At 48.7% G+C, this 25,117-nt stretch overlaps 1 protein-coding gene and 1 long non-coding RNA gene across 9 annotated transcripts in view; one reads left to right on the top strand and one right to left on the bottom strand.

The window, feature by feature from the left end:
- Positions 1–458, top strand: part of LOC105464916 (uncharacterized) — a 51,663-nt gene extending 51,205 nt beyond the window's left edge. Inside the window, exon 7 of the long non-coding RNA XR_011611652.1 lies at positions 321–458. This is a non-coding gene — a long non-coding RNA (uncharacterized lncRNA). The remainder of the gene's footprint in view (positions 1–320) is intronic.
- The window catches only part of LOC105464917 (metastasis associated 1 family member 3), a 261,198-nt gene that overhangs the window by 182,970 nt on the left and 53,111 nt on the right, over positions 1–25,117 (bottom strand). For 4 of the 8 annotated variants that reach the window (XR_011611651.1, XM_071076623.1, XM_071076624.1 and 1 more), the window contains exon 1: positions 960–1,114. The exons of 1 other annotated variant lie outside the window; for it this stretch is intronic. Coding sequence is in view for 5 of the 7 variants with exons in the window: in XM_071076623.1 (XP_070932724.1) it covers positions 960–987 (28 nt within the window). In the remaining 2 variants the exon portion in view is untranslated. Of the gene's footprint in view, positions 1–300; positions 438–959; positions 1,116–25,117 lie in introns of those variants that run through there. 3 more of the 8 variants (XM_071076621.1, XM_071076622.1, XM_071076626.1) reach the window with 2 other exon arrangements.

Below are 25,117 nucleotides of genomic sequence, written 5' to 3'. Positions count from 1 at the left end.
TAACATTTTTCAAGTGTGGCTTTTCCTCTCATCTGATAGGCTCGCTGGAAACTTCCCACTGTGTGTTTATCTCAAAGGCAGCTGCATTGTTATTGTCTATCTTAGTCGCTCTTTCGCCGCTGTCTTCTGCAAAGTGGCCTCATTTAGCCAGGCCATTCCCACCACCATCCATCAGAAGCTCAGCTAATGAGCGGAGAAGGAAGAGCCAGTCTCTCATACAAACACGCCACTTATCTGAATTATTATTTTACCAGGAAAGAGGGAGGAGGGCGTCGTGAGTAGGGAGAAAGTTTGTTTGACCTTATTTCTCTCTTCCGCAGACTGGGAAGGAGGCAGGCAGCAGAGCAAACGTCCAGGCAGAGCTCAACTCCCCACCTCCGGCTGAGGTTCCCAGGTCCCACGAAGCCCCATTCGTGGGGGGCTGGACCAGAAACGAAAGGAGGGGGGCCGAGGAAGGCGAGGTGCAGGGCCCCGGCCCGCAAACAGGCCTGTCCAGCTGGGCCCCTGGCTGGGCCCCCACCGCCCCCACCCCCACCCCCACCCCAGGCTCCCACTGAGTGGGGAAGAAGCAGGGGAGGGGATGTCCCCTCATCCTCTCCAGCGCCTAGAAGCCACGCGAGAAGGCCACCTTCTCAGGGGGCTCGACGGGCCCCACCACCATGAGGGTTTCGTGGAGGGAGGTGTCTGGTAATTCGTACCCCCAAGTAGAGGCCTGGCCCTAAACACCTGGCGGGGTGCGAGGGTGAAGGTGGCCCCGGCCCCTCGCGAGCCCCCGTGGGGGGAGGGGAGGGGTGGGGTGGGGGTGGGGAGTCCTGGCCCCTCTGCGGGCCCCGGCGCCCCCGCCCCCTGCGACCTCAGCCCCGGCGCCAGTGGCTCCCGGCAGTTGGCGTGCGCTCGCCCCGGCCCCCCGGTCCCGGAGCCCGCTCCCACACGGGCCGGGTCGGGCTGAGCCTGCCTACCTCCGACCCGGTACATGTTGGCCGCCATGTCCGCCCGCCCGCCCGCGGAGCCCGAGCCGAGCCCCGCCCGCCGCCGCCGCCGCCTCCTCAGCCTCAGCCTCGACCGCCGCTGCCGCCGCCGCCTCCGCTGCTGCCTCGCCACGGGGGGGAAGGGAGGGAAGGGAGGGGACAGGGGGAGGGGGAAGTGAAGGGGAGGGGACGCCGAGGGGTGGGGGCTGGTGCCCGCCCCCAGCGCCAGGCTAGCGAAGCCTAGTGGGCCGGGCCGGGGGAGGCCCGGGGAGGCCCGAGCGCTGCGGGACCAGCGGGAATTGGGGGGGAGGGGGAGGGGAAGGAGAGTGGGAGGGAGGGTGGGGGGCCTCGCTGGAAGTGGAGGGCCCTGGAGCCAGGGTCCTGGCCGAGGCAGAGGCCTGCGCTCAAATGCGGACCAGGGGCAGTTAGAGAATTAGAGTGGGGGCTGGGGCTCAGCCTCTCCCCAGCACCTCTTGCCCCACCCAGTGTACCCCGTCACCTGTCCACCGCGAGACAGGTCCTCCTTTCCTACCTCTGCCCCCTGGGGCTGACCGGGTAGGCGAGCGCCAATCTCAATGCAAACTCTTGGACGCAAATAAGTACAGGCAGCAGGGTGCCTTCCTCGTGGTGAGATCCAAGGGGCCGGCCTGGAGCCTGCAGGCTCTAGGGCCAGGAAGACCCTGGGTGCTTCCCGCCTCGCCAGAGACCCAGCTGGGAACAGAGGTTGAAAAACTCCCTTCCTAGGCTACCCTAACTGCATCATCGTTCACCCCAAAACTGGGCTGAGCAGAACCAACTCTCCAACACCCAGATGGAGGCCCTGGCTCTAGACAGGCCCTATATATGCAGGGCCTGTTCTGCTGGGACCTTTAGGAGTGGGGGGCTTCCTTTGTCCATGGGGGAACAGGGCCCTACAGTTCACAATCACCACCCCCAAAAAGAGGAGATTCTGTTCAATCAGCTTGATATGGATGGACACTTAGCTGGTTATGTGCCTAAAGCTTCTAAATGATTATTGTCCCAAGCCAATTCTCTAAACAACCTCTGTTTTCACGGCCTTCCTACTCTCACAGAAACAAAACAAAAAAAAACAACAACGTTGAATCTTAGCTGGCTATCCCCCAAACGAACACAAATAACTTTCTTTAGAGAAGCCAGTCCATTCCAAAGTACTCCCAGACATTGGTGCATAATAAACACGAAGAGGATTTCTTGGTGTGGTGGCTTGTTTGGAATGTCTGGTGATACACAGCTGTGTGCTGTCGACTCTGGGTTTGACATCTGTGCGGGGCTAAGAGGTGCCCCCAGAAAAGAAGGTTGTGTTTCGGTTGTTTGGTGATAACATTTGTGATGGTCCCTTATCACAGAGTATTGAGGTGAAAAAAAAGTTATGCGTAGCTGAGGCAAAATATAAAAAAAAAAAGAAAGCACCATTGAATTACATTGACTCTATGACCTGTTTCCTCGTCTATAAAATGGGAACGCGAATTCCCCCTTCACAGGTGTGGTAAGGATCAGTTGTGATGATATCTGAAAGTGCTTTTTAAACCAGGGAACACAGAGCACCGTGCAAATAACAGGTGTCTCTTGCTTTCTTTTTAACCCCAGGAAACCACAGATTCCCAAGGGTTCTCTGCTGTGTGTCAAATTCTGAGCCATGTGTCAAATTCTGACCCAGAGAAGAAAGCAAAAGTGTTCTGTTCTGCACATTGCATAGCTGTCATTCAACATTTACCAGAGATCCCACCAAAAACATTCTGACAAAACTGACATCACTCCATTTCTGAGCTGACACATAAATAGGTTGAATAATTCACCTGGAATCACACAGTAAACTGGCAGCAATATTGGGATTATAAATCAGCCCTTTTCTCTGGCCTAGAATGTTCTGAACCACAGTCTTTCTCCAAGTGCAAAGACCATCTAGAAACCACAAAGTGCATAGAAGTGGATCACAAGCTTTAGGGTGTTTTCCCATTAATTTTTCATAAGCAATTTCTCCTCCTTCAAAATCTTGCCCTGTTTTTGTTATTTCATTGTGTGCCTGTCTCATTTCCTCAGCTTAGTGCTCTTGCCAGGTGTTTCTGATGACTGTGCTAACCACAATAAATGGTGAAAGATGCCAAGAAAACTCCCTATGTCCCCTTAGGAACAGCCTTATCCAGCAGCACCCCATGAAAGACCTCAAAGACTTGAAGGGGACTAGCAGGAGGTAATGATGGTGGCAGTACTTGGAACTGTTTTTTACTCTAGATTCTCTATGTTAGTCTCTTCCATCTCCAGCTCCTAGACCAATGTCCTCTACATTTCTGAGCTGACATAGTAGATGCTCAGTATCTGAAGAATAAATACCAACGAATCATGGACTCAGAGAATCAGAAGAGCTGAATATAGGACTTTGCCTATGAAACTTTTCTATGTCCTAATTCCAGAGAGGTTCACACATAAAGGAGCTCAGCAAATGTTTGTAGATTGAAAGAAACGTTTCAAGCAAAGAAGGGTGGAAAGCCTGCACCTTTAAAAAAGCAAAGGCACGTCTCCCTTCTTAGCTACATGGTTTAGACCACAAACTTGTCATCAACCAGCCCTAACATCACTCCTAGTTTGGGAGTTTAACTATAAAGACCTTGAGCAAGTTACTTAACCCCTCTGAGCCTCAAGAGGGATTACAAAATATTACTACTGGTTGATACCTACCTCAAAGGCTTATGGTAAAAAAAAAAAAAAATTTGAGACGGAGTTTCGCTCTCATCGCCCAGGCTGGAGTGCAATGGCACAATTCAACTCACTGCAAGCTCCACCTCCGAGGCTCAAGCAATTCTCCTGCCTCAGCCTCCCAAGCAGCTGGGACTACAGGTGCCCGTCACCATATCTGGCTAGTTTTGGTATTTTTAGTAGAGTCAGGGTTTCACCATATTGGCTAGACTGGTCTGGAACTCCGGACCTCAGGTGAACTGCCTGCTCGGCCGCCCAAAGTGCTGGGATTACAGGCATGAACCACCATGCCCAGCCTGTTAAAATTTAAATATAGAAGGTGTTGGCACTTGTTGAGAGCTTCATATGTGTTAAGTTCCCTTCTCTCTATTCCAGTTATTCTCATCACTAAGGAAGAACTGTCTCTCAGGCCATGCCAGAAATCCCAGGGCAAATCCAGCCCTTACACAGATGAAATTTCCTTGCACGGTTGTTGCAATTAAAGAACCACATATAAGATAGTTCTTCACCATTTAGTTGAAGAGAAGTGGATGCAGCAAGAAAGCTATAGGTGGCTAGGCATGGTGGCTCATGCCTGTAATCCCAGCACTTTGAGAGTCCAAGGCAGGAGGATCATTTGAGCCTGGACAACATGGCAAGACCCCACCTCTACCAAAAAAAAAAAAAAAAAGTTAGCCAGTTGATGCACACCTATGGTCCTGGCTACTCTGGAAAAGGCTGAGGCAGGAAAATCGCTTGAGCCCAGGAGGTCGAGGCTGTGAGCCATGTTTGTGCCACTACACTCTAGCATGGGCAATAGAGCAAGACTCTGTCTCAAAAAAATAAAGAAAAGAAAAAAAAGAAAGCTTTAGGTGAAGAGGTGAAATGGAGAGTTGGTTTTTGTCTGAACGTAGGGATGGAGTTTTTATATGTGCGAAAAAATAAAAAGAGATTGGTGCTGGTTGACTGGGCTCGGTGGTTCACGCCTGTAATCCCAGCACTTTGGGAGGCCGAGGCAGGCAGATCATAAGGTCAGGAGTTCGAGACCAATCTGGTCAACATAGTGAAACCCCATCTCTACGGAAAATGCAAAATCTTAGCCGGGCGTGGTGGCACGCGCCTGTAGTCCCAGATACTCAGGAGGCTGAGGCAGAAGAATCGCTTGAACCTGGGAGGTGGAGATTGCAGTGAGCCAAGATCAAGCTACTGCACTCCAGTCTGGGCAACAAAGCAAGACTTCGTCTCAAAAAAATAAATAAATAGACCGGGCACTGTGACTCACGCCTGTAATCCCAGTACTTTGGGAGGCCGAGGCGGACGGATCACCTGAGGCTGGGAGTTCGAGACCAGCCTGACTAACATGGAGAAACCTCGGCTCTACTAAAAATACAAAATTAGCTGGGTGCAGTGACACATGCCTGTCATCCCAGCTACTAGGGAGGCTGAGGCAGGAGAATCGCTTGAACCTGGGAGGTGGAGGTTGTGATAAGCTGAGATCGTGCCATTGCACTCCAGCCTGGGCAACAAGAGCAAAACTCCATCTCAAAAAAAATTTAAAAATAAAATAAATAAATAAATAAATAAATAAATAAATAAATAAAAAGAAATTGATGCTGGCCACAGTCTGGGAGTTCTGTAATACTGAACCCAGGAAAGGAGCCTGGAGGTCTAAAATGTAATTAATCTGAAACCAGAAGCCAGGCTTCAGAAAACGGACTTTGTCTTGTTGGTTTGTGTTTTCCATGATTTATTTCTGTCTTCTTTTTCCTTTCATTAGCTTCTTCTCTTATTTAGTAAAATTCTTTTGGAAAAGGCCAGCCTGTCTCCTATTCTAAGGAGGGCCTGGGTTTTAAAGGCAGAGGAACATATCCCAAGAGAAATGTAGGCATGTGATGGCAAGAATCAAAGCAGAAGAACCTCGAAGAGAAAGGAAACCAGAATTGGGAGTTCTGTAGCTTCTCTAGTCGTAGAGCTGGTGCTTCCATAGATCCTCTGTGCTAAAAACATGAAATCCAGGACCAATCCCTAACGGTGTTGGTTTCGGGCAGTATGTGTTTTCGAATCACACAGTTCCCTCATGCCCTCACAGGGGAGCTAGCTCAGCCATTTGGCTGGTTCCACAAGAAGGTTCCTTCTCTAGTAACATTATCTGTAGATAATAGAAAGGAGACTAAGTCATAATGGGGACAGAAATGAGCCCCTGGGTGGTTAACTTAATTGACCCTACTGTTTCTCTTTTTTAACTACTGTAGATTTGAATAAGAAATGGTTGATCTGTGTGGTGGCTCATGCTCAACACTTTGGGATGCCAAGGCAGGCAAATCATCTGAGGTCAGTAGTTTGAGACCAGCCTGGCCAGCATGGCAAAACCCCATCTCTACTAAAAATACAAAAATTAGCCGGGCATGGTGATGCGTACCTGTAATCCCAGCTACTTGGGAGGCTGAGGCAGGAGAATCGCTTAAACCTGGGAGGTGGAGGTTGTAGGGTCAAGAAAAAGAATGCTGAGGGGCAATGGGAAGTGTTGAAGGAATGTGACAGGGAGTGAGGTGTTTATATAGATGATTCCGACTGCAGTACAGACAGTGGATTAGAAAGGGCAGAGAGTCCAGACCAGATCAGTTGCGAGGTTGGTGAGAAGGGGTGATGGTCTGGCCTAGGGTAGAGGCAGTAGGTTATGGTAAGTAGATGGTTTTAGAGAGATACAGGAGGCAAGAGGTGTCAGATCTGGTGACTCTAGGGAGGCATGAGGTGAAAGGGTGGTGACAAGGCTTATGGGGAACTGGTAGAGAGAGGTTAAGTAGAGATCAGTGAGCAAAGCATACAGGAGGAAAGGCAAGTCGGGGAAGAGGATAGTGGACAGGTTCTGTGCTGGAAGGGTTGTGTTCAAGGTGCCTTTGGAAATATCCAGGTAGATGTCTTCTCTTTGGGAAACAGTTGGATGAAAAGGCCTGGTGTTTAGGAGAGAGATCTGAGCTGGAAATAGCCATTTCTGGTGTTACCATCAGCCCAGAGCCCAGCCAGTCTAAGGAATAAGCCAAACCCTGGCCCCAGGGAAGGAAGCAGGTTCCCTGAGTCCTTCAGGTTGGGTGGAAACAGGTTTGGCAGGTCAGGTTCAGGAGATCAGAGTCCAGGTGCAAATGTGCAAATAGGCAGAGCGTGGGCAGAGCCACATAAGCCACTGCCCAAGGCAGACCAGGAAGCCAAGGGGGAATGGCCCGGGCTGACCATCTCACTAGGACTAGCTAGCAAAATAGTCAGCATCCACAGAAGGTTCTGCCTCAACCCTCACTCCTTCTTACCAGCCCTGAAAAGCAGCTGGGGTGGGGATGGGGAGGGAAGATGGAAAGAACAGAAGGACTGAAAAAGCAAATCTGACTCATTCCTACCTCACCCTCTTGCCTCTAAGATGATGTAGTGGGTTGAATGGTGGCCCCCCAAAAGACATGCCCACCCAGAACCAGTGAATATGACCTTATTTGGGAAAAGAGTGTTTGCAGATATAATTAAGCTAAAGATCTCAGGATGAGATTATCTTGAGATTAGGATGGACCCTAAGTCTAATGACATGCGTCCTTATAAGAGACAGAAGAAGAAAGACACAGAGAAAAGGGGGCAGCCCTGTGAAGGGAGAGGCAGAGATGGGACTTATGCAGCTACAAACCAAGGAGTGCCAGGGGTTGCCAGCAACCACTGGCATGGAATGGATTTTCCCCCAGAGCCTTCAGAAGGACTAACCCTACTGACACCTTGCTTTCAAGCTTCTGGCCTGTAGAACTGTGAGAGAATGAACTGTTTGAAGCTACCCAGTTGGTAGTAATTTGTTACAGGAGCCTTAGCAAACTCCTACAGATGGTATCCACCCCTCAATTTTAAGTAAACATAGATTCAGCCAGAAAACACTTAGAGCAGTATAAAGTATACACAGATCAAGGGACACAGAAACAGAATAAGATAATAAAGAGAAATACACAGAGAAAGAAGGGGACCCCTCACCACTTTATCTAAGTCCTACTCAATCACTTGAAACAGTTCAATGTGTTTAACTCACCTTGGTTTGTCTCTCCTCCTAGCTGACATGGTTGGCTTAGTGCTAACAGAAAAGGACACCTGGGGCCTGGCGCAGTGGCTCACACCTGTAATCCCAGCACTTTGGGAGGCCGAGGTGGGTGAATCACAAGGTCAGGAGTTTGAGACCAACCTGGCCAACATGGTGAAACCCCGTCTCTACTAAAAATACAAAAATTAGTCAGGCGTGGTGGCGGGTGCCTGTAATCTCAGCTACTCAGAAGACTGAGGCAGGAGAATCGCTTGAACCCGGGAGGCAGAGGTTGCAGTGAGCCAAGATCATGCCACTGTACTCCAGCCTGGGCAACAGAGCAAGACCCCATCTCAAAAAAATAAATAAATAGATATGCTAGTATAGAATGATAAATGTTATAGGGAGAGTAAATCAAGATCAGAGAACAAAAAGTGATGATGGTGGTAAGGGAAGGCCTTTTGTATATGCTAAGAACCAAAAAGAAACTAAAATAATGAAATAGAGTGAACTCTTGGGACATCTGGAGAGCAACATTCCAGACAGAGGGAAAAAGTACAAATTCCCCACATCAGGAAGCAGCCTGACCTGATCATGACATGGAAAGGCCAGTGTGGAGAGCAGATGGGGTCAGGGAGGTGAATAGGGTCAGGATCCCATAGGGACCAGTGGGCCATGGTAAAGAGTTTGAATTTTATTCTGAATATAGTGGGAAGCCTTTAGAAGGTTTTAAACATGGAGTAATGGAGACTTAATTTGGTTTTTGTTTTGTTTTTGAGATGGAGTCTCCGTCACCCAGGCTGAAGTACAGTGGCCCGATCTTGGCTCACTGCAACCTCCACCTCCCAGGTTCAGATGATTCTCTTCCCTCAGCCTCCTGAGTAGTTGGTATCACAGGCATGTGCCACCACACCCCGCTAATTTCTTTTTCTTTTTTTTTTTTTTTAGTAGAGATGGGGTTTTACCATGTTGGCCAGGCTGGTCTCAAACTCCTGACCTCAGTGGATCCACCCACCTCAGCCTTCCAAAGCGCTGGGATTACAGGTGTGAGCCACTGCGCCCAGCCCTGGGTGTGTGTGTGTGTATGTGTGTGTGTATGTGTTTTGTTTTGTTTTTGAGACGGAGTCTCACTGTGTTGCCCAGGCTGGAGTGCAGTGACACCATCTCACCTCACTGCAACCTCCACCTCCCAGGTTCAAGCATTTCTCCCGCCTCAGCCTCTCTAGTAGCTGGGATTACAGGCATCCACCACTACGCCCAGCTAATTTTTGAATTTTTAGTAGAGATGGGGTTTCACTTTGTTGGCCAGGCTGGTCTTGAACTCCTGACCTCAAGTGATCCACTTGCCTTGACCTCCCAGAGTGCTGAGATTATAGGCATCCACCACCAACCACAGCTTGATTTGTTTTTAAAAGCTCACTTGCTTGCCAGTGATGCAGTTCAAAAAAAAATCAGCCAGGCACAGTGGCTCACGTTTGTAATCCCAGCACCTTGGGAGGCCGACGCAGGCAGATCACCTGAGGCCAGGAGTTCAAGACTAGCCTGGCCAAAATGGTGAAACCCCATCTCTACTAAAAATACAAAATTAGTGGGGCATGGTGGCGTGTGCCTGTAATCCCAGCTGCTCAGAAGTCTGAGGTGGGAGAATCGCTTGCACCCGGGAGGCGGAGGTTACAGAATAAAACTCCATCTCAAAAAATAAAAATAAAAACTAAAAATTTAAAAAAAAATCACTTGGGCTGCTGTGCAGAGTACAAACCCTGAGGAAGACAAACAGGAAGACTTGATAGGAGACTGACATAGTTCAAGGAAGAGAGAAGTAACAAAGACTTGGAGTAGAATGGTAGCTGTTATGGCCAATGGAGTGTTTTTTTTTGTTTTTTTGTTTTTTTTTTTTTTGAGACGGAGTTTCGCTCTTGTTGCCCAGGTTGGAGTGCAGTGGCTCAACCTCGGCTTACCGCAACCTCCACCACACCCCCTTGCCCCCCACCTGTCCCGGGTTCAAGCGATTCTTCTGCCTCAGCCTCCCGAGTAGCTGGGATTACAGGCATGCACTACCACGCCCGGCTAATTTTGTATTTAGTAGAGATGGGGTTTCCCCATGTTGGTCAGGCTGGTCTCAAACTCCCGACCTCAGGTGATCTGCCTGCCTTAGCCTCCCAAAGTGCTGGGATTACAGGCATGAGCCACTGCGCCGGGCCAGAGATATATTTTTTAAGGCAGAGCCAACAGCTCTTACTGAAGGATTGAATATAAGAGATGAAACGGGAAAACAAACTTTTTTTTTTTTTTTTTTTTGAGACAAGGTCTCGCTCTGTTGCCTAGGCTGGAGTGCAGTGGCGTGATCTCGGCTTACTGCGGCCTCCACCTCCCAGGTTCAAGCAATTCTCCCATCTCAGCCTCCAGAGTAGCTGGTATTACAGGCACACACCACCACGCCGGGCTAATTTTTGTATTTTTAGTAGAGACAAGGTTTCACCATGTTAGCCAGGCTAGTCTCCAACTCCTGACCTCAGGTGATCCATCTTCCTCGACCTCCCAAAGTGCTGGGATTACAGGTGTGAGCCACTGCGCTCGGCCCAAAGCAAACTTGTTAGGACTCCCAGGTGCTTATAGACATCTGTTTGGAAGTATTAGATAGACAACTGGATCTGGGCTCTGGAACTTAGCAAAGAGGCTTAGACTAGAGATGCAAATCTGGATGTCGCCACCACATACACAGTGGAGGAAGCTAGAAACTGATGAGATTACCTGCCAGGAGAGGGAGTGTGGGTGGAGAGGAAGGCAGAGGCCTGAACCCTGGGGCAAGCCAACATTGAGAGCAAAGGTTGGTTCTCTACTCTAGCTGCTCCAGGGGAACTACGGAGACTAGGCTGAGCTCCACCCCCAAAAATCCTGATTTAATTAGTTTGGAGTAGGCCATGGGTTTTAGTTTAAAAAAAAAAAAAAAGGCTGGGCGTGGTGGCTCACGCTTGTAATCCTAGCACTTTGGGAGGCTGAGGCAGGCGGATTGCATGAGCTCAGGAGTTTGAGACCATCCTGGGCAATATGGTGAAACCCTGTCTCTACTAAAATACGGAAAAAAAAAAAAAAAAAAGCCAAAAAATAGCCGGGCGTGGCAGAATGTGCCTGTAGTCCCAGCTACTTGGGAGGAAGGAGAATTGCTTGAACCCGGGAGTCGGAGGTTGCAGTGAGCTGAGATGATGCCACTGCATTCCAGCCTGGTGACAGAGTGAGACTCTGTCTCAAAAAAAAAATTTTTTTTTAAAAACCTGGGCACGGTGACTGATGCCTGTAATCCCAGCATTTTGGGAGGCCGAGGCAGGCAGATGGCCTGAGGTCGGGACTTCAAGACCAGCCTGACCAACATGGAGAAACCCCGTCTCTAATGAAAATACAAAATTAGCCGGGCATCGTGGCACGTGCCTTTAGTCCCAGCTAGTTCTAGCTACTGAGGGGGCTGAGGCAGGAGAATCGCTTGAACCCAGGAGGCAAAGGTTGCAGTGAGCCGAGATCGCATCATTGCACTCCAGCCTGGGCAACGAGCAAAACTCTATCTCAAAAAAAAAAAAAAAAAAAAAAAGTCCTCAGGTGATTCCACTGTGTAGCCAAGATTGAGAACCATGAAGGTAGTGATCAAGAGGAGAGCCATAAAGAGAGACTAGGGAACATTGAGCGAGGTATGAAAAATGTCGGAGAAATAGCAGTCCCAAAAGCCAAGTGAAAAAGGGAGTGGTCCAACCCACAAACTGGAGCAAGAGCAATAAATCAACACTGGATTTGGCAAAGTAGTGGCCAAAAAATACCAACTCCCCTGCCATCTTTCCTTGGTGGTTCTTGATTCTTCAGGTGCTAGGCAGCTCAAAATAAATTGGTAGGGTTAGCCTGAGATACCCAATGGTGTAGATGACTCCAAGGACAGGGAGAGGGGACTCATGAATCCCTCACATCCCCTGCCAGACTGAGGAATGGAGACTAGAATTTGCTCTTTTTATCAGCTCCTTTTATCTTTACCTGTACATTTGTAGCTACTGCCCTTTCTATAAGAAACAGAGGGAAGTTTATTTGCACTCTTGATTTCAAAAAGGACCAAAAATGTTGGGGAGCTCAAAGCTAAACTTGTACTCCTGGATAAATAAATCATGGTTTATGTCTCCTTTCATCTCTGTAAACTTTCGGAGGAAAAAAGCATGAGTATTACAGAGCCGCTTCAAGGAGCTGCTTTTACAAAGCCAGGTCAGGACTATATTATTAGTGGCAACTAATGCAATGTTTCACGTTTAATTGCACAGATCAGAGCACTGAGCAGGGCACCTGGAGGCAGTTTGACCTTTTCGAGGCTTTGGTAAAGGACACCCAGAACCCATCCAGCCAAATCCTGTCATTGGTTCCTTTCTGTAAGAGGAGACAAAGTGTCCATCTTCTGGAAGCCCTGACTCCTCCACCCCACCCCACCCACTCCAGGTTTCTAGAATAATGAAGTAAAATCTGGACAGTGTTTTTTTTTCTCAATTTTTAAATTTTTATATATTTATGTTGAGACAAAGTCTCTCTCTGTTGCCCAGGCTGGAGTGCAGTGGCACGATCTCGGCTCCGCCCAGGCTGAAGTGCAGTGGCACGATACCTGCTCACTGCAATCTCCACCTCCTGGGTTCAAGCAATTCTCCTGCCTCAACCTCCTGAGTAGCTGGGATTACAGGAGTGAGCCACTGCACCTGGCCTTTTCTTTTAAATTTTGTGGGTACAAAGTAGGTATATATATTTTGGACTATGTTCTTGAAATGAAGGGTGGAGTACATGTTAGAAGCTAGAATTCTGGAGGCAGAAGGAGGAGAGAAGTTTCCAGCATTTCACAGGGCCTCCTTCCTCTGCCCTTGATCTTGGCTGTCTCCTGAAATCTGGAAATTGGGTGCCCTTGTCCTCTGCTCCATACTCACATAGAGCCTAAATCGGACCTTTTCTAAGGGGCCCTGAAGTCTCCCCATGAGGTCAGAGCAATGCTGAAGGCAGAATTTGGAACATTCTGCGGCCTTGGTGCTCCTACGTCTTCCCATTCCCCCACCAATATAGCCCCTCGAAGGCCCCTCAGATCTGGACTGGCGTGTGGACCACTTGCTTGTCACACTGACTCCCTCCAGGAGTGGCTTTCTGGCTGAAGGTTGCAGGGCTTAAGACTGACTTCTCCATCTTGGCCTAGCTTCACACAAAGCGTCTGCAGCAGCGGGCAGGCTGGGAGACTTGAGGGATGGAGTGACTCCTGGCCAGTGGCATGTTGCTGGGATTGGATGCATTATTTATGATGCTGGTGTCAGCATGGCTCCCAGGCACCAAGGGAAATGGAAAAGGCACTTGGGCCAGTGCTGATTAAACTAAATATTTAAACAGGACTGAGGAATTGAAGCAAAATCCATTTTTCTTCAGTAAGGCAGAGAGCGTCACAATGACTTCAAGGCTGGGTATTTGGTAAACACTGTCCGGAGCATAAGGGAAAGGTGGGAGTCCCGATCTAGGGCTCTCCTCCAGAATCAGCTCCCAGCTTCCTCTCTGGAGCAGATCTATAGGCTCTCGGGAAACTCTGGAGTAGGAGTACGGGAGGGGAGATAGAGAAGCAGAAGAATGAGACTAGGAGACACCCAAACAGTCAGGCTGGCTGCATGCCTCAGGCTGTTTTTTGTTTCCCCAGGGAGCTCCATCTCCTTTTCTCTCTCTCTCTCTCTTTTTTTTTTTTTTTTTTTTTTTTTTTTTTAAGATGGAGTCTTGCTCTGTCTCCCAGGCTGGAATGCAGTGGCACTGTGTCGGCTCACTTCAACCTCCATCTCCTGGGTTCTAGCAATTCTCCTGCCTCAGCCTCCTGAGTAGCTGGGATTACAGGAGCCCACCACCACGTCGGGCTAGTTTTTATATTTTTAGTAGAGACGGGGTTTCATTATGTTGGCCAGGCTGGTCTCAAACTCCTGACCTCAGGTGATCCACCCATCTTGGCCTCCCAAAGTGCTGGGATTACAGGCGTGAGCCACAGCGCCTGCCTGCCTGCCTGCCTGCCTGCCTGCCTGCCTGCCTGCCTGCCTGCCTGCCTTCCTTCCTTCCTTCCTTCCTTCCTTCCTTCCTTCCTTTCAAGATGGAGTCTCGCTCTGTTGCCCAGGCTGGAATGCAGTGGCACCGTGTTGGCTCACTGCAAGCTCTGCCTCCCAGGTTCATGCCATTCTCCTGCCTCAGCCTCCCAAGTAGCTGGGACTACAGGCACCCATCACCACGCCTGGCTAATTTTTTGGGTTTTGGTGGGTTTTTTTGTATTTTTTTAATAGAGACAGGGTTTCACCATGTTAGCCAGGATGGTGTCGATCTCCTGACCTCATGATCTGCCCGTCTTAGCCTCCCAAAGTGCTAGGATTACAGGTGTGAGCCACCATGCCTGGCTCTTTTTTTTTTTTTTTTTTTTTTTTTTTTTTGAGATGGAGTTTCGCTCTTGTTGCCCAGGCTGGAGTGCAATGGTGCAATCATGGCTCACCACAACCTCCGCCTCCTGGGTTCAAGCAATTCTCCTGTCTCAGCCTCCCTAGTAGCTGGGATTACAGGTACGCATCACCATGCCCGGCTAATTTTTAGCAGAGACGGGGTTTCTCCATGTTGGTCAGACTGTTCTCAAACTCCCGACCTCAGGTGATCCACCACCTTGGCCTCCCAAAGTGCTGGGATTACAAGCGTGAGCCACCATGCCCAGCCTCCTTTTCTCAAAATAACTGTGCTACTGCATTTGCCTATGTTAGTTGTCACCCAGGCTGGAGTGCAGTAGCATAGATCCTGGTTCACTGCAACCTCCTCCTCCTGGGTTTAAGTGATCGCCTCCCTCAGCCTCCCGAGTAGCTGGGATTACAGGCACCCGCTACCAGGCCCAGCTAATTTTTTTGTATTTTTAGTGAAGACGGGGTTTCACCACGTTGGCCAAGCTGGTCTCGAACTCCTGACATCAAGTGATCCACAAGCCTCGGCCTCCCAAACCATTATCCTTTTAATCAGCTTGAAGAAGGGTAGTAGGGTGTCAGGCAGCCATGAATCCACCCTCCTATAGTGATTCTTCCCATCCCACCTGATACAGGTCCCAATCAGGAAGCTGACCTCCACTTGCTGCACACAAACACAGGGGACCACCATACTCCAGATTTGAGGAAAGAGGAGATCTCAAAAGGAGATTTTCAGGCCGGGCGCGGTGGCTCAAGCCTGTAATCCCAGCACTTTGGGAGGCCGAGGCGGGCGGATCACGAGGTCAGGAGATCGAGACCATCCTGGCTGACACGGTGAAACCCCGTCTCTACTAAAAAAAATACAAAAAACTAGCCGGGCGTGGTGGCGGGCGCCTGTAGTCCCAGCTACTGGGGAGGCTGAGGCAGGAGAATGGCGTGAACCCGGGAGGCAGAGCTTGCAGTGAGCCGAGATCCGGCCACTGCACTCCAGCCTGGGCAACAGAGCGAGACTCCGTCTCAAAAAAAAAAAAAAAAAAAAGAGATTTTCAGGTGGAAGGAAACAGCTGTCATTTGGACTGGCTTTCCCTGTTGTTTTTCTCCCTCCCTATGGGGGTCCCTCACTTGCATCTCAACAGCAGTCACTATCCCTGGCCCCCAAGGATGTGATTTTCTCAGTCTCTGCATGAATAAGTGCCCTTTTCCTTCTTTCCTCTAAGAACAGCTGAGACAGGCTGACATTTTCCAAATTAACTTTTATCAGAATTTAGGAAAGAAAAGGAAATAGCTGCAGAAAATACAAATGCATCAGTTCAATTCAGTTCAACACTTATTATGATTCTTACATTGAGCGCCATAGTCTAGGTTACCTTGATAAATGAAACAGAGTTCACGGACTCAAGGAGTTCACCATCTAATGGAAGAGGCAGGCATGAATAGATAACTAGTTTGTTGTTGTTGTTGTTGTTGTTGTTGTTTGTTTGTTTGAGATACAGTCTTGCTCTCTCGCCCAGGCTGGAGCGCAATGGTGCGATCTCAGCTCACTGCAACCTCTGTCTCGTGCGTTCAAGCGATTCTCCTGCCTCAGCCTCCCGAGTAGCTGAGATTACAGGCATGCGCCACCACATCTGGCTAATTTTCGTATTTTTGGTAGAGACGGGGTTTCTCCATATTGGTCAGGCTGGTCTCAAACTCCTGACCTCGTGATCCACCCACCTTAGCCTCCCAAAGTGCTGGGATTACAGGCGTGAGCCACTGCACCCGGCCAATAAAAGGACCTTTTTTTACATTCCAGATAGAAGGAACAGCACATAGGAAGTACATGCATGACATGAAAACCAATTGGACAAATGGGTCAAGACCAGATATAAAGGCTTGAATGGCAATGTGGTAAATAAGAAATATATATATTTATATTTATATTTGGTCTTTGTCCTAGGTTCCTGGCACAGAGTTCCTAAAGCTTTTGGAATTTTCTGAGTGATAGGTATGTTTTTTGTTATTCATCAAGAACCCCTTTCATACCTTGGTTTATGCTAATGAGGTGCTAAGGCCCCTGGTACTCTCAGGATGGGGCTGCTCACCAGAAGGACCAAGGGTTAAGAGATGTGAAATACTCAGCTTCATTCACCAATCTCTGAGAAGGGCAGGGGGGTGAGGCTGGAGGTTAAGCTATACAAAAACTATATATATGTGTGTGTGTGTGTGTGTGTGTGTGTGTGTGTGTGTGTGTGTGTGTGTATATATATATATATATATATTTTTTTTTTTTTTTTTGAGACGGAGTCTGGCTCTGTCGCCCAGGCTGGACTGCAGTGGCCGGATCTCAGCTCACTGCAAGCTCCGCCTCCCGGGTACACGCCATTCTCCTGCCTCAGCCTCCCGAGTAGCTGGGACTACAGGCGCCCATCACCTCGCCCGGCTAGTTTTTTGTATTTTTTAGTAGAGAAGGGGTTTCACCGTGTTAGCCAGGATGGTCTCGATCTCCTGACCTCGTGATCCGCCCGTCTCGGCCTCCCAAAGTGCTGGGATTACAGGCTTGAGCCACCGCGCCCGGCCTTTTTTTTTTTTTTTTTGAGACAAGGTCTCCCTCTATCACCCAGAGTCTCCCACTATCACCCACTGGAGCACAGTGGCAAGATCACAGCTTACCGTAGCCTCTACCTCCAAGGCTCCAGCCATCCTCCCACCTCAGCCTCTCAAGTAGCTGAGACTACAGGAGTGCACCACACACCCGACTAATTTTTAAATTTTCTATAGAGATAGCATTTCTCTATGTTGCCCAAGCTGGTCTCTAATACCTGGACTCAAGTGATCCTCCCACTTCAGCCTCCCAAAGTGCTGGGATTACAGGCCTAAGCCAATGCACCTGGCCTGAAGCCACAAGACTTGATGAACTCCCAGACTGCTGAAGACGTGGGGGTGCTGAGAGGAAGGTGTGCCTTGGAGATGATGTGGAAGTTCCACACCCCTTCCCCCATACCTTGCCATGTACATTACTTCATCTGGCTGTTTACCTGTGTCTTTTATTATATCCTTTATAATAAACTGGTAAACATTTCCCTGGGTTCTGTGAGCCATTTTAGCAGATTATCGAACCCAAGGAGGGGGTTATGAGAACCTCAGTTTATAGCTAGTCAATCAGAAGGATAAGTCACAGTCTAAGTGCAGTGGCTCACACCTATAATCCCAGCACTTTGGGAGGCTAAGGTGGGTGGATGGCTTGAGCCCAGAAGTTCAAGACCAACCTAGGCAACATATCAAAATCCTTTCTCTACAAAAAATACAAAACTTAGCTGAGCATGGTAGCACACACCTGTGGTCCCAGCTACTCAGGAGGCTAAGTTGGGAGGATCACCTGAGCCAGGCGGTTGAGGCTGTAGTGAGTCATGATGGTGCCACTGCACTCCAGTCTGGGCAACAGAGTGAGATGTTGTCTCAAAAGAAAAATAAAAGAAGGTCGGGCGTGGTGGCTCACGCTGAGGTGGGCAGATCACGAGGTCAGTAGTTCAAGACCAGCTGGGCCAACATGGTGAAACCCTGCCTCTACTAAAAATACAAAAATTAGCTGGGCATGGTGGTGCACGCCTGTGATCCCAGCTACTTGGGAGGCTGAGGCAGGAGAATCACTTGAGCCCGGGAGGCAGAGGTTGCAGTGAGATGAGATCACGCCACTGCACTCTAGCCTGGGGAACAGAGCAAGACTCCATCTAAAAAAAATAAGAAAAGAAAATAAAAGAAAACGATTTCAGATTCACCAAAGAGAAGCATTCAAGAAGACAAGGGGTAAATTAGGGCTCATTGCTTAAGTTCCATTTTCCTTTATCTTGGGAAAGGCAGAAATGACCCAAATATTGGTACAGACTGGAGACAGTGAAATACTGGGTTGAAGACGGCAGTTCCCCAGCAAAGTCCCCACCCTCAAGCCTAGATACTCGTGGCCCTAAGTGAGAATGAGCATTCTTGTTTTCGTGCCCAAAAAGTTGCCTTTTGGTGCACCATGCCTCCTATCCTGTACCCATATAAACCCTAAACCCCAGGCTCCAGAAGCAGCAGACAAGGAAACAAGCAGATGAACGGCAGAACAGCATGGCAGAGAGAGAAGAGAAGGAGTGTCTGAATGCTGAGAAGAGTTCAGCTGGGGGTGGTCAAAGAGGAGTTCAACCACTGGATGGCCAAACTCCCGGGGAAGATCATTTTCCCACTCCATCCTCCTTCCAGCTCCCCATCTATCCCACTGAGATCCCCTTCCACCACTCAATAAAACCCCGCATTCACCCTTCAAGTCTGTGTGTGACCTGATTCTTCTGGAACGCTGGACAAGAGCTGGGGATACAGAAAGCTGTCACACTGGCCCTCTGCCCTTGCAAAAAGGTAGAGGGTCCACTGAGCTGGCTAACACTTAAGCCCTCTGTGGATGGCAAAGCTGGAAGAGTGCACTGCAACACACTCGGCAATGGGAGTCACAGACACCCACCCCTAGATACTACTGGTGGGGTAGAGGGGTGGGCCAGAGCCCAAAGGGCTTGCTCTAGGCTCCTGCACATGTCTTTCTCTGTGCTCCCCTCCCATAAGCAGTTTGAGCAGTGGCGGTGACTGAACAGAGGAGCCGTATCTCTGTCACATGTTCTGCAAGAGGGGGATCAGGGTACTCTCCTGTCTCACTATGAGGAAGGGCAGTTTTTTTTGTTGTTTTTTTGAGACGGAGTCTTGCTCTGTTGTCCAGGCTGGACTGCAGTGGTGCGATCTCCGCTCACTGCAAGCTCCACCTCCCAAGTTCACGCCATTCTCCTGCCTCAGCCTCTGGAGTAGCTGGGAGTACAGGTGCCCACCACCATGCCCGGCTAATTTTTTGTATTTTTAGTAGAGACAGGGTTTCACTGTGTTAGCCAGGATGGTCTCGATCTCCTGACCTCGTGATCCATCTGCCTCAGCCTCCCAGAGTGCTGGGATTACAGGCATGAGCCACTGTACCCGGCCATATTATTGCCTCAGGCCCTGATATGGTTTGGCTGTGTCCCCACCCAAATCTCATCTTGAATTCCCACATGTGAGAGGGATCCAGTGGGAGGTAATTGAATCATGGGGGCATGTCTTTCCTGTGCTGTTCTTGTGCTAATGAATAAGTCTCATGAGATGATGATTTTAAAAAGAGGAGTTCTCTTACAAAAATTAGCCAGGCGTGGTGGTACATGCCTGTAGTCCCAGCTACTCGGGAGGCTGAGGCATGAGAATTGCTTGAACCCAGGAGGCAGAGGTTGCAGTGAGCTGAGATTGTGCTCCTGCACTCCAGCCTGGGTGACAGAGCAAGCCTCTGTCTCAAAAAAAAAAAAAAAAAGAGGAGTTCTCCTGCACAAGCTCTCTCTCTCTCTGCCTGCTGCCATCCATGTATGATGTGACTTGCTCCTCCTTGCCTTCTACCATAATTGTGAGGCTTCCCCAGCCACGTTGTACTGTAAGTCCAATTAAACGTCTTTCTTTTGTAAATCGCCTAGCCTTGGGTATATCTTTATCAGCAGCATGAAAACGGACTGATTCAGGCCCCCTCCTGTGTCTTGGCCACGTGCAGAGGATATGGTACTTCAGAAATGCCAGTTGTCTTAGCCAGGCATAGTGGCATGCCCCTGTACTCACAGCCACTCCAGAGGCTGAGGTGGGAGGATTGCTTGAGTTCAGGAGATTGAGGCTGCAGTGAAGTATGATCATGCCACTGCACCCCAGCCTGGGCAACAGAGTGAGACACTATCTCTAAATAAATATATAAATAAATAAAAGAAATCCCAGCTGTCTGAAGCCTCTCAGGCTCTGGAGGATGCAGTCTCCCAGATTCCAGATAATTCTTGCCAGGAAGAAACATATGAACATTTTGGGGCTCCTAAGAGAGACTCCATCTAAAAAAAGAGGGGCAATTACTTAGGCTTAATTAACAACTTGAGAGAGGTATTTATTCAGGCCTGTGAGACATCCATATTATGCGAAGTTAGAAATTTTTAGGAAAGGAAACTGAGATCGACCAAACTTGAGAAATTTGAGGGCTGAAATTGCCTGAACCTTTGAAAAACTAACCAAAGAGACACAGACGGCAAACCATAACAATTTTTTAAAACGAATAAAAATCAATTAATACACAAATATTAAGTAACGAGAAGACATGCTGGATAAGCATAGATCAAAATTGCTAATAGTCCCAAGGATATTGCCCTATGTCCCTTCTGTCAGCTCTTTCTGGTCTCTAAAAATGGATTAGTTTGCAACTTCAAATAGAGGAACCCTGCTCCTCTCTCCTGAATCAAGTATAGAAGCACATATTTAAAAAATTTATTTGGCCAGGCGCGGTGGCTCAAGCCTGTAATCCCAGCACTTTGGGAGGCTGAGACGGGCGGATCACGAGGTCAGGAGATCAAGACCATCCTGGCTAACACGGTGAAACCCCGTCTCTACTAAAAAATACAAAAAACTAGCCGGGCAAAGTGGCGGGCGCCTGTAGTCCCAGCTACTTGGGAGGCTGAGGCAGGAGAATGGCGTGTACCCGGGAGGCGGAGCTTGCAGTGAGCTGAGATCCGGCCACTGCACTCCAGGCTGGGCGACAGAGCATGACTCCGTCTCAAAAAAAAAAAAAATTTATTTGTTCAAAGTGACAAAGTTGGACATTTCCAAAAGTATTTAAGTTTCTGGCCATGTGTGGTGGCTCACGCCTGTAATCCCAGTACTTTGGGAGGTTGAGGCTGGAGGTTGGCTTGATATCCGGAGTTCCAGACCAGATTGGACAACATAGTTAGACCCCATCTCCACAAAACATTTAAAAATTAGCTGGGTGTGGTGGCACATGCCTGTGGTTCTAGCTACTTGCAGGCTGAGGCAGGAAAATCACTTGACCCAAGGAGTTCAAGGCTCCAGTGAACCCTGATCACACTGCTACCCTCCAGCCAGGGCAACAGAGCCAGATTCTGTTTCTAAAAATAAATCTCTCTCTGTCTCTCCCTTTTTTTTTTTTTTTTTTTTACATGTACCTGTTTATTATAAAGACTATTACAAAGGGCCAGGAATGGTGGCCCTTTGTAATCCCAGCACTTCAGGAGGCCAAGGTGGGAGGATGCCTTGAGCTCAGGAATTCAAGACCAGCCTGGGCAGCATAGTGAGACCTTGTCTCTTAGGAAAAAAAAAAGAATATTACAAAGTATACAGATGAAGAGATACTTAGGGCAAGATATAGGGGAAAGTGTGCAGAGCTTCCATCCATGTCCTTCCTGGGTGCACCACCCTCCAAGAACCTCTACATGTTCAGCTATCCAGAAGCTCCCAAAAGAAGCTAAATTTCTTTCTTTCTTTTTTTTTTTTGAGACGGAGTCTCGCTCTGTCGCCCAGGCTGGAGTGCAGTGGCCAGATCTCAGCTCACTGCAAGCTCCGCCTCCCGGGTTTACGCCATTCTCCTGCCTCAGCCTCCTGAGTAGCTGGGATTACAGGCGCCCGCCACCTCGCCCGGCTAGTTTTTGTATTTTTTAGTAGAGACAGGGTTTCACCGTGTTAGCCAGGATGGTCTCAATCTCCTGACCTTGTGATCTGCCCGCCTCAGCCTCCCAAAGTGCTGGGATTACAGGCTTGAGCCACCGTGCCCGGCCCAAGAAGCTAAATTTCTACAAAAATTTAGGAAAACACTAACCAAATGAATAGCTGCAATATTTATTATTTTTTTTTTTTATTTTTATGTATTTATTTTTTTTTTGAGACGGAGTCTCGCTCTGTCACCCAGGCTGGAATGCAATGGCGCGATCTCGGCTCACTGCAAGCTGTGCCTCCGGGGTTCACGCCGTTCTCCTGCCTCAGCCTCCTGAGTAGCTGGAACTACAGGCGTCCGCCACTAGGTCAGGCTAATTTTTTGTATTTTTAGTAGAGACGGGGTTTCACTGTGTTAGGCAGCATGGTCTCGATCTCCTGACCTCGTGATCCGCCTGCCTCAGCCTCCCAAAGTGCTGGGATTACAGGCATGAGCTACTGCACCTGGCCAAGATATATTATTATATAATTAAAAAAAGCAAGCTGGCTGGCCAGGCAAGGTGGTTCACACCTATAATCCCAGCACTTTGGGACGCTGAGGCAGGCGGATCACATGAGGCCAGGAGTTTGAGACCAGCCTGGCCAACATAGTGAAACCCTGTCTCTACTAAAAATACAAAAATTAGCTAGGAGTGGTGGCAGGCGCCTGTAATCCTAGCTACTCTGGAGGCTGAGGCAGGAGAATGACTTGAACCCAGGAGGCAGAGGTTGTAGTGAGCCAGATCGTGTTACTGCACCCTAGCCTGGGTGACAGAGCAAGACTCCATCTCAAAAAAAAAAAAAAAAAAAGCCGGGTGCAGTGGCTCATGCCTGTAATCCCAGCACTTTGGGAGGCCAAGGCATGTAGATCACAATGTCAAGTGATCGAGACCATCCTGGCTAACATGGTGATCCCCATCTCTACTAAAAATACAAAAATTAGCTAGGCATGGTGGCGCGCGCCTATAGTCCCAGCTACTCTGGAGGCTGAGGCAGGAGAATGAGAATCGCTTGAACCCAGGAGGCAGAGGTTGCAGTGAGCTGAGATCATGCCACTGCACTCCAGCCTGGCAACAGAGAGAGACTCCGTCAAAAAAAAAAAAAAAAAAAAAAAAAAAAAAAAAAAAAAGCAAGTGGATTAAAATACTTATGGTACAATTGCATTTAGGAAAAAACAAAACTTAAGATATTTGTTGGCCAGGCGCGGTGGCTCAAGCCTGTAATCTCAGCACTTTGGGAGGCTGAGACGGGTGGATCACGAGGTCAGGAGATCAAGACCATCCTGGCTAACCCAATGAAACCCCGTCTCTACTAAAAAATACAAAAAACTAGCCGGGCGAGGTGGCGGGCGCCTGTAGTCCCAGCTACTCGGGAGGCTGAGGCAGGAGAATGGCGTAAACCCGGGAGTCAGAGCTTGCAGTGAGCTGAGATCCGGCCACTGCACTCCAGCCTGGGCGACAGAGTGAGACTCCGTCTCAAAAAAAAAAAAAAAAAAAAGATATTTGTTGTGTAAGTATACAGATGTATAAATAGATGCCTGCAAGACTGGCTAGGAATCGCTGCACCCATAGTTAACCTCTGGGGGAGGGAAGGAGTGGTCAGTGAAAAATAACTCAATTTTCTTCTGTGTGCTTCCATATTGTTTGAAGTTGTTAGTAATAAAAATGTATTACATTTCATTAAAATCGAAGACATAGACACAAAATTACAGAGTAGAAATTTTATTTATTTATTTGTTTATTACTTATTTTTTTTTTAGAGAGTTTCATTCTTGTTGCCCAGGTTGGAGTGCAATGGCACAATCTCAGCTCACTGCAACCTCTGCCTCCCGGGTTCAAGCGATTCTTCTGCCTCAACCTACTGAGTAGCTGGGATTATAGGCACCTGCCACCATGCCTGGCTAATTTTTGTATTTTCAGTATAGACTGGGTTTCACCATGTTGGCCAGGCTGGTCTCCGAAAGTGCTGGAATTACAGGCATAAGCCACTATACCCGGTCCAGAACTTTTATTATTATTATTATTATTTATTTTTTTTTTTTTTTGAGACAGGGTTTCACTCTGTTGCCCAGGCTGGAGTGCAGTGGCTCAATCATAGCTCACTCCAACCTTGACCTCCTGGGCTCAAGTGATCCTCTCAACTCAGCCTTCCTAGTAGACGGAACTACAGGTATAGGCCACCACTCCTAGTTAATTTAAAAAAAAATTTTTTTTTTCCTTTAGACAGAGTCTCGCTCTGTTACCCAGGCTAAAGTGCAGTGGGCATGATCTCAGCTCACTGCAACCTCTGCCTCCCGAGTTCAAGAGATTCTCCTGCCTCAGCCTCCCAAGTAGCTGGTATTACAAGTACCCAACACCATGGCCAGCTAATTTTTGTATTTGTGGTAGAGATGGGGTTTCCCCATGTTGGCCAGGCTGGTCTCGGACTCCTGACCTTAAGTGATCCACCCGCCTCAGCCTCCCAAAGTGCTGGAATTACAAGTGTGAGCCATCGCGCCCAGACAAATTTTTTTTTTTTTTTTTTTTTTTTTTTTTAGGTGGAGTTTCACTCTTGTTGCCCAGGCTGGAGTACAATGGCGCGATCTCGGCTCACTGCAACCTCTGCCTCCCAGGTTCAAGGGATTCTCCTGCCTCAGCCTCCCGAGTAGCTGGGATTACAGGCATGCGCCACCACGCTTGGCTAATTTTGTACTTTTAGTAGAGATGGGGTTTCTCCATGTTGGCCATGCTGGTCTCGAACTCCTGACCTCAGGTGATACGCCCGCCTCGGCCTTCCAAAGTGCTGGGATTACATGCATAAGCCACTGTGCCCGGCCCAATGCCCAGCCCAATTAAAAAAATTTTTTTGGTAGAGACAGGGTCTCCCTGTGTTGCCCAGGCTGATCTCAAACTCCTGGCCTCAAGCAATCCTCCTGCCTCGGTCTTCCGAGGCCGGGATTCCAGTCCTCGGCTGGGATTACAGGTGTGAGCCATCATACTCAGCCTCAGAGTAGAACTTTTATTTATTTATTCATTTTTTTTTTTTTTGAGACACAGTCTTGCTTTGTCGCCCAGGCTGGAGTGCAGTGGCGGGATCTCGGCTCACTGCAGCCTCCACCTCCTGGGTTCAAGCAATTCTCCTGCCTCAGCCTCCCAAGCAGCTGGGACTACAGTCATGTGCCGCCACAACTGGCTAATTTTTGTATTTTTAGTAGAGACGGGGTTTCACCATGTTGGCTAGGATGTCCTCTATCTCTTGACCTCATGATCTGCCCACCTCGGCCTCCCGAAGTGCTGGAATTACAGGCATGAGCCACCATATCCAGCCTTTTCTTTTTTATTTTCTTTTTTTTCTTCTTCTTCTTCTTTTTTTTTTTTTTTTTTTTGACAAAGAGTGTCTTCCATCGCCCAGGTGGTAGTGCAGTGGTGCCATCAGGGCGCTTATTG

The sequence above is a fragment of the Macaca nemestrina genome, chromosome 13 (genome assembly GCF_043159975.1).
Source record: "Macaca nemestrina isolate mMacNem1 chromosome 13, mMacNem.hap1, whole genome shotgun sequence".
NCBI lineage: Eukaryota > Metazoa > Chordata > Mammalia > Primates > Cercopithecidae > Macaca > Macaca nemestrina.
This window is presented reverse-complemented; position numbering and strand designations above follow the sequence as displayed.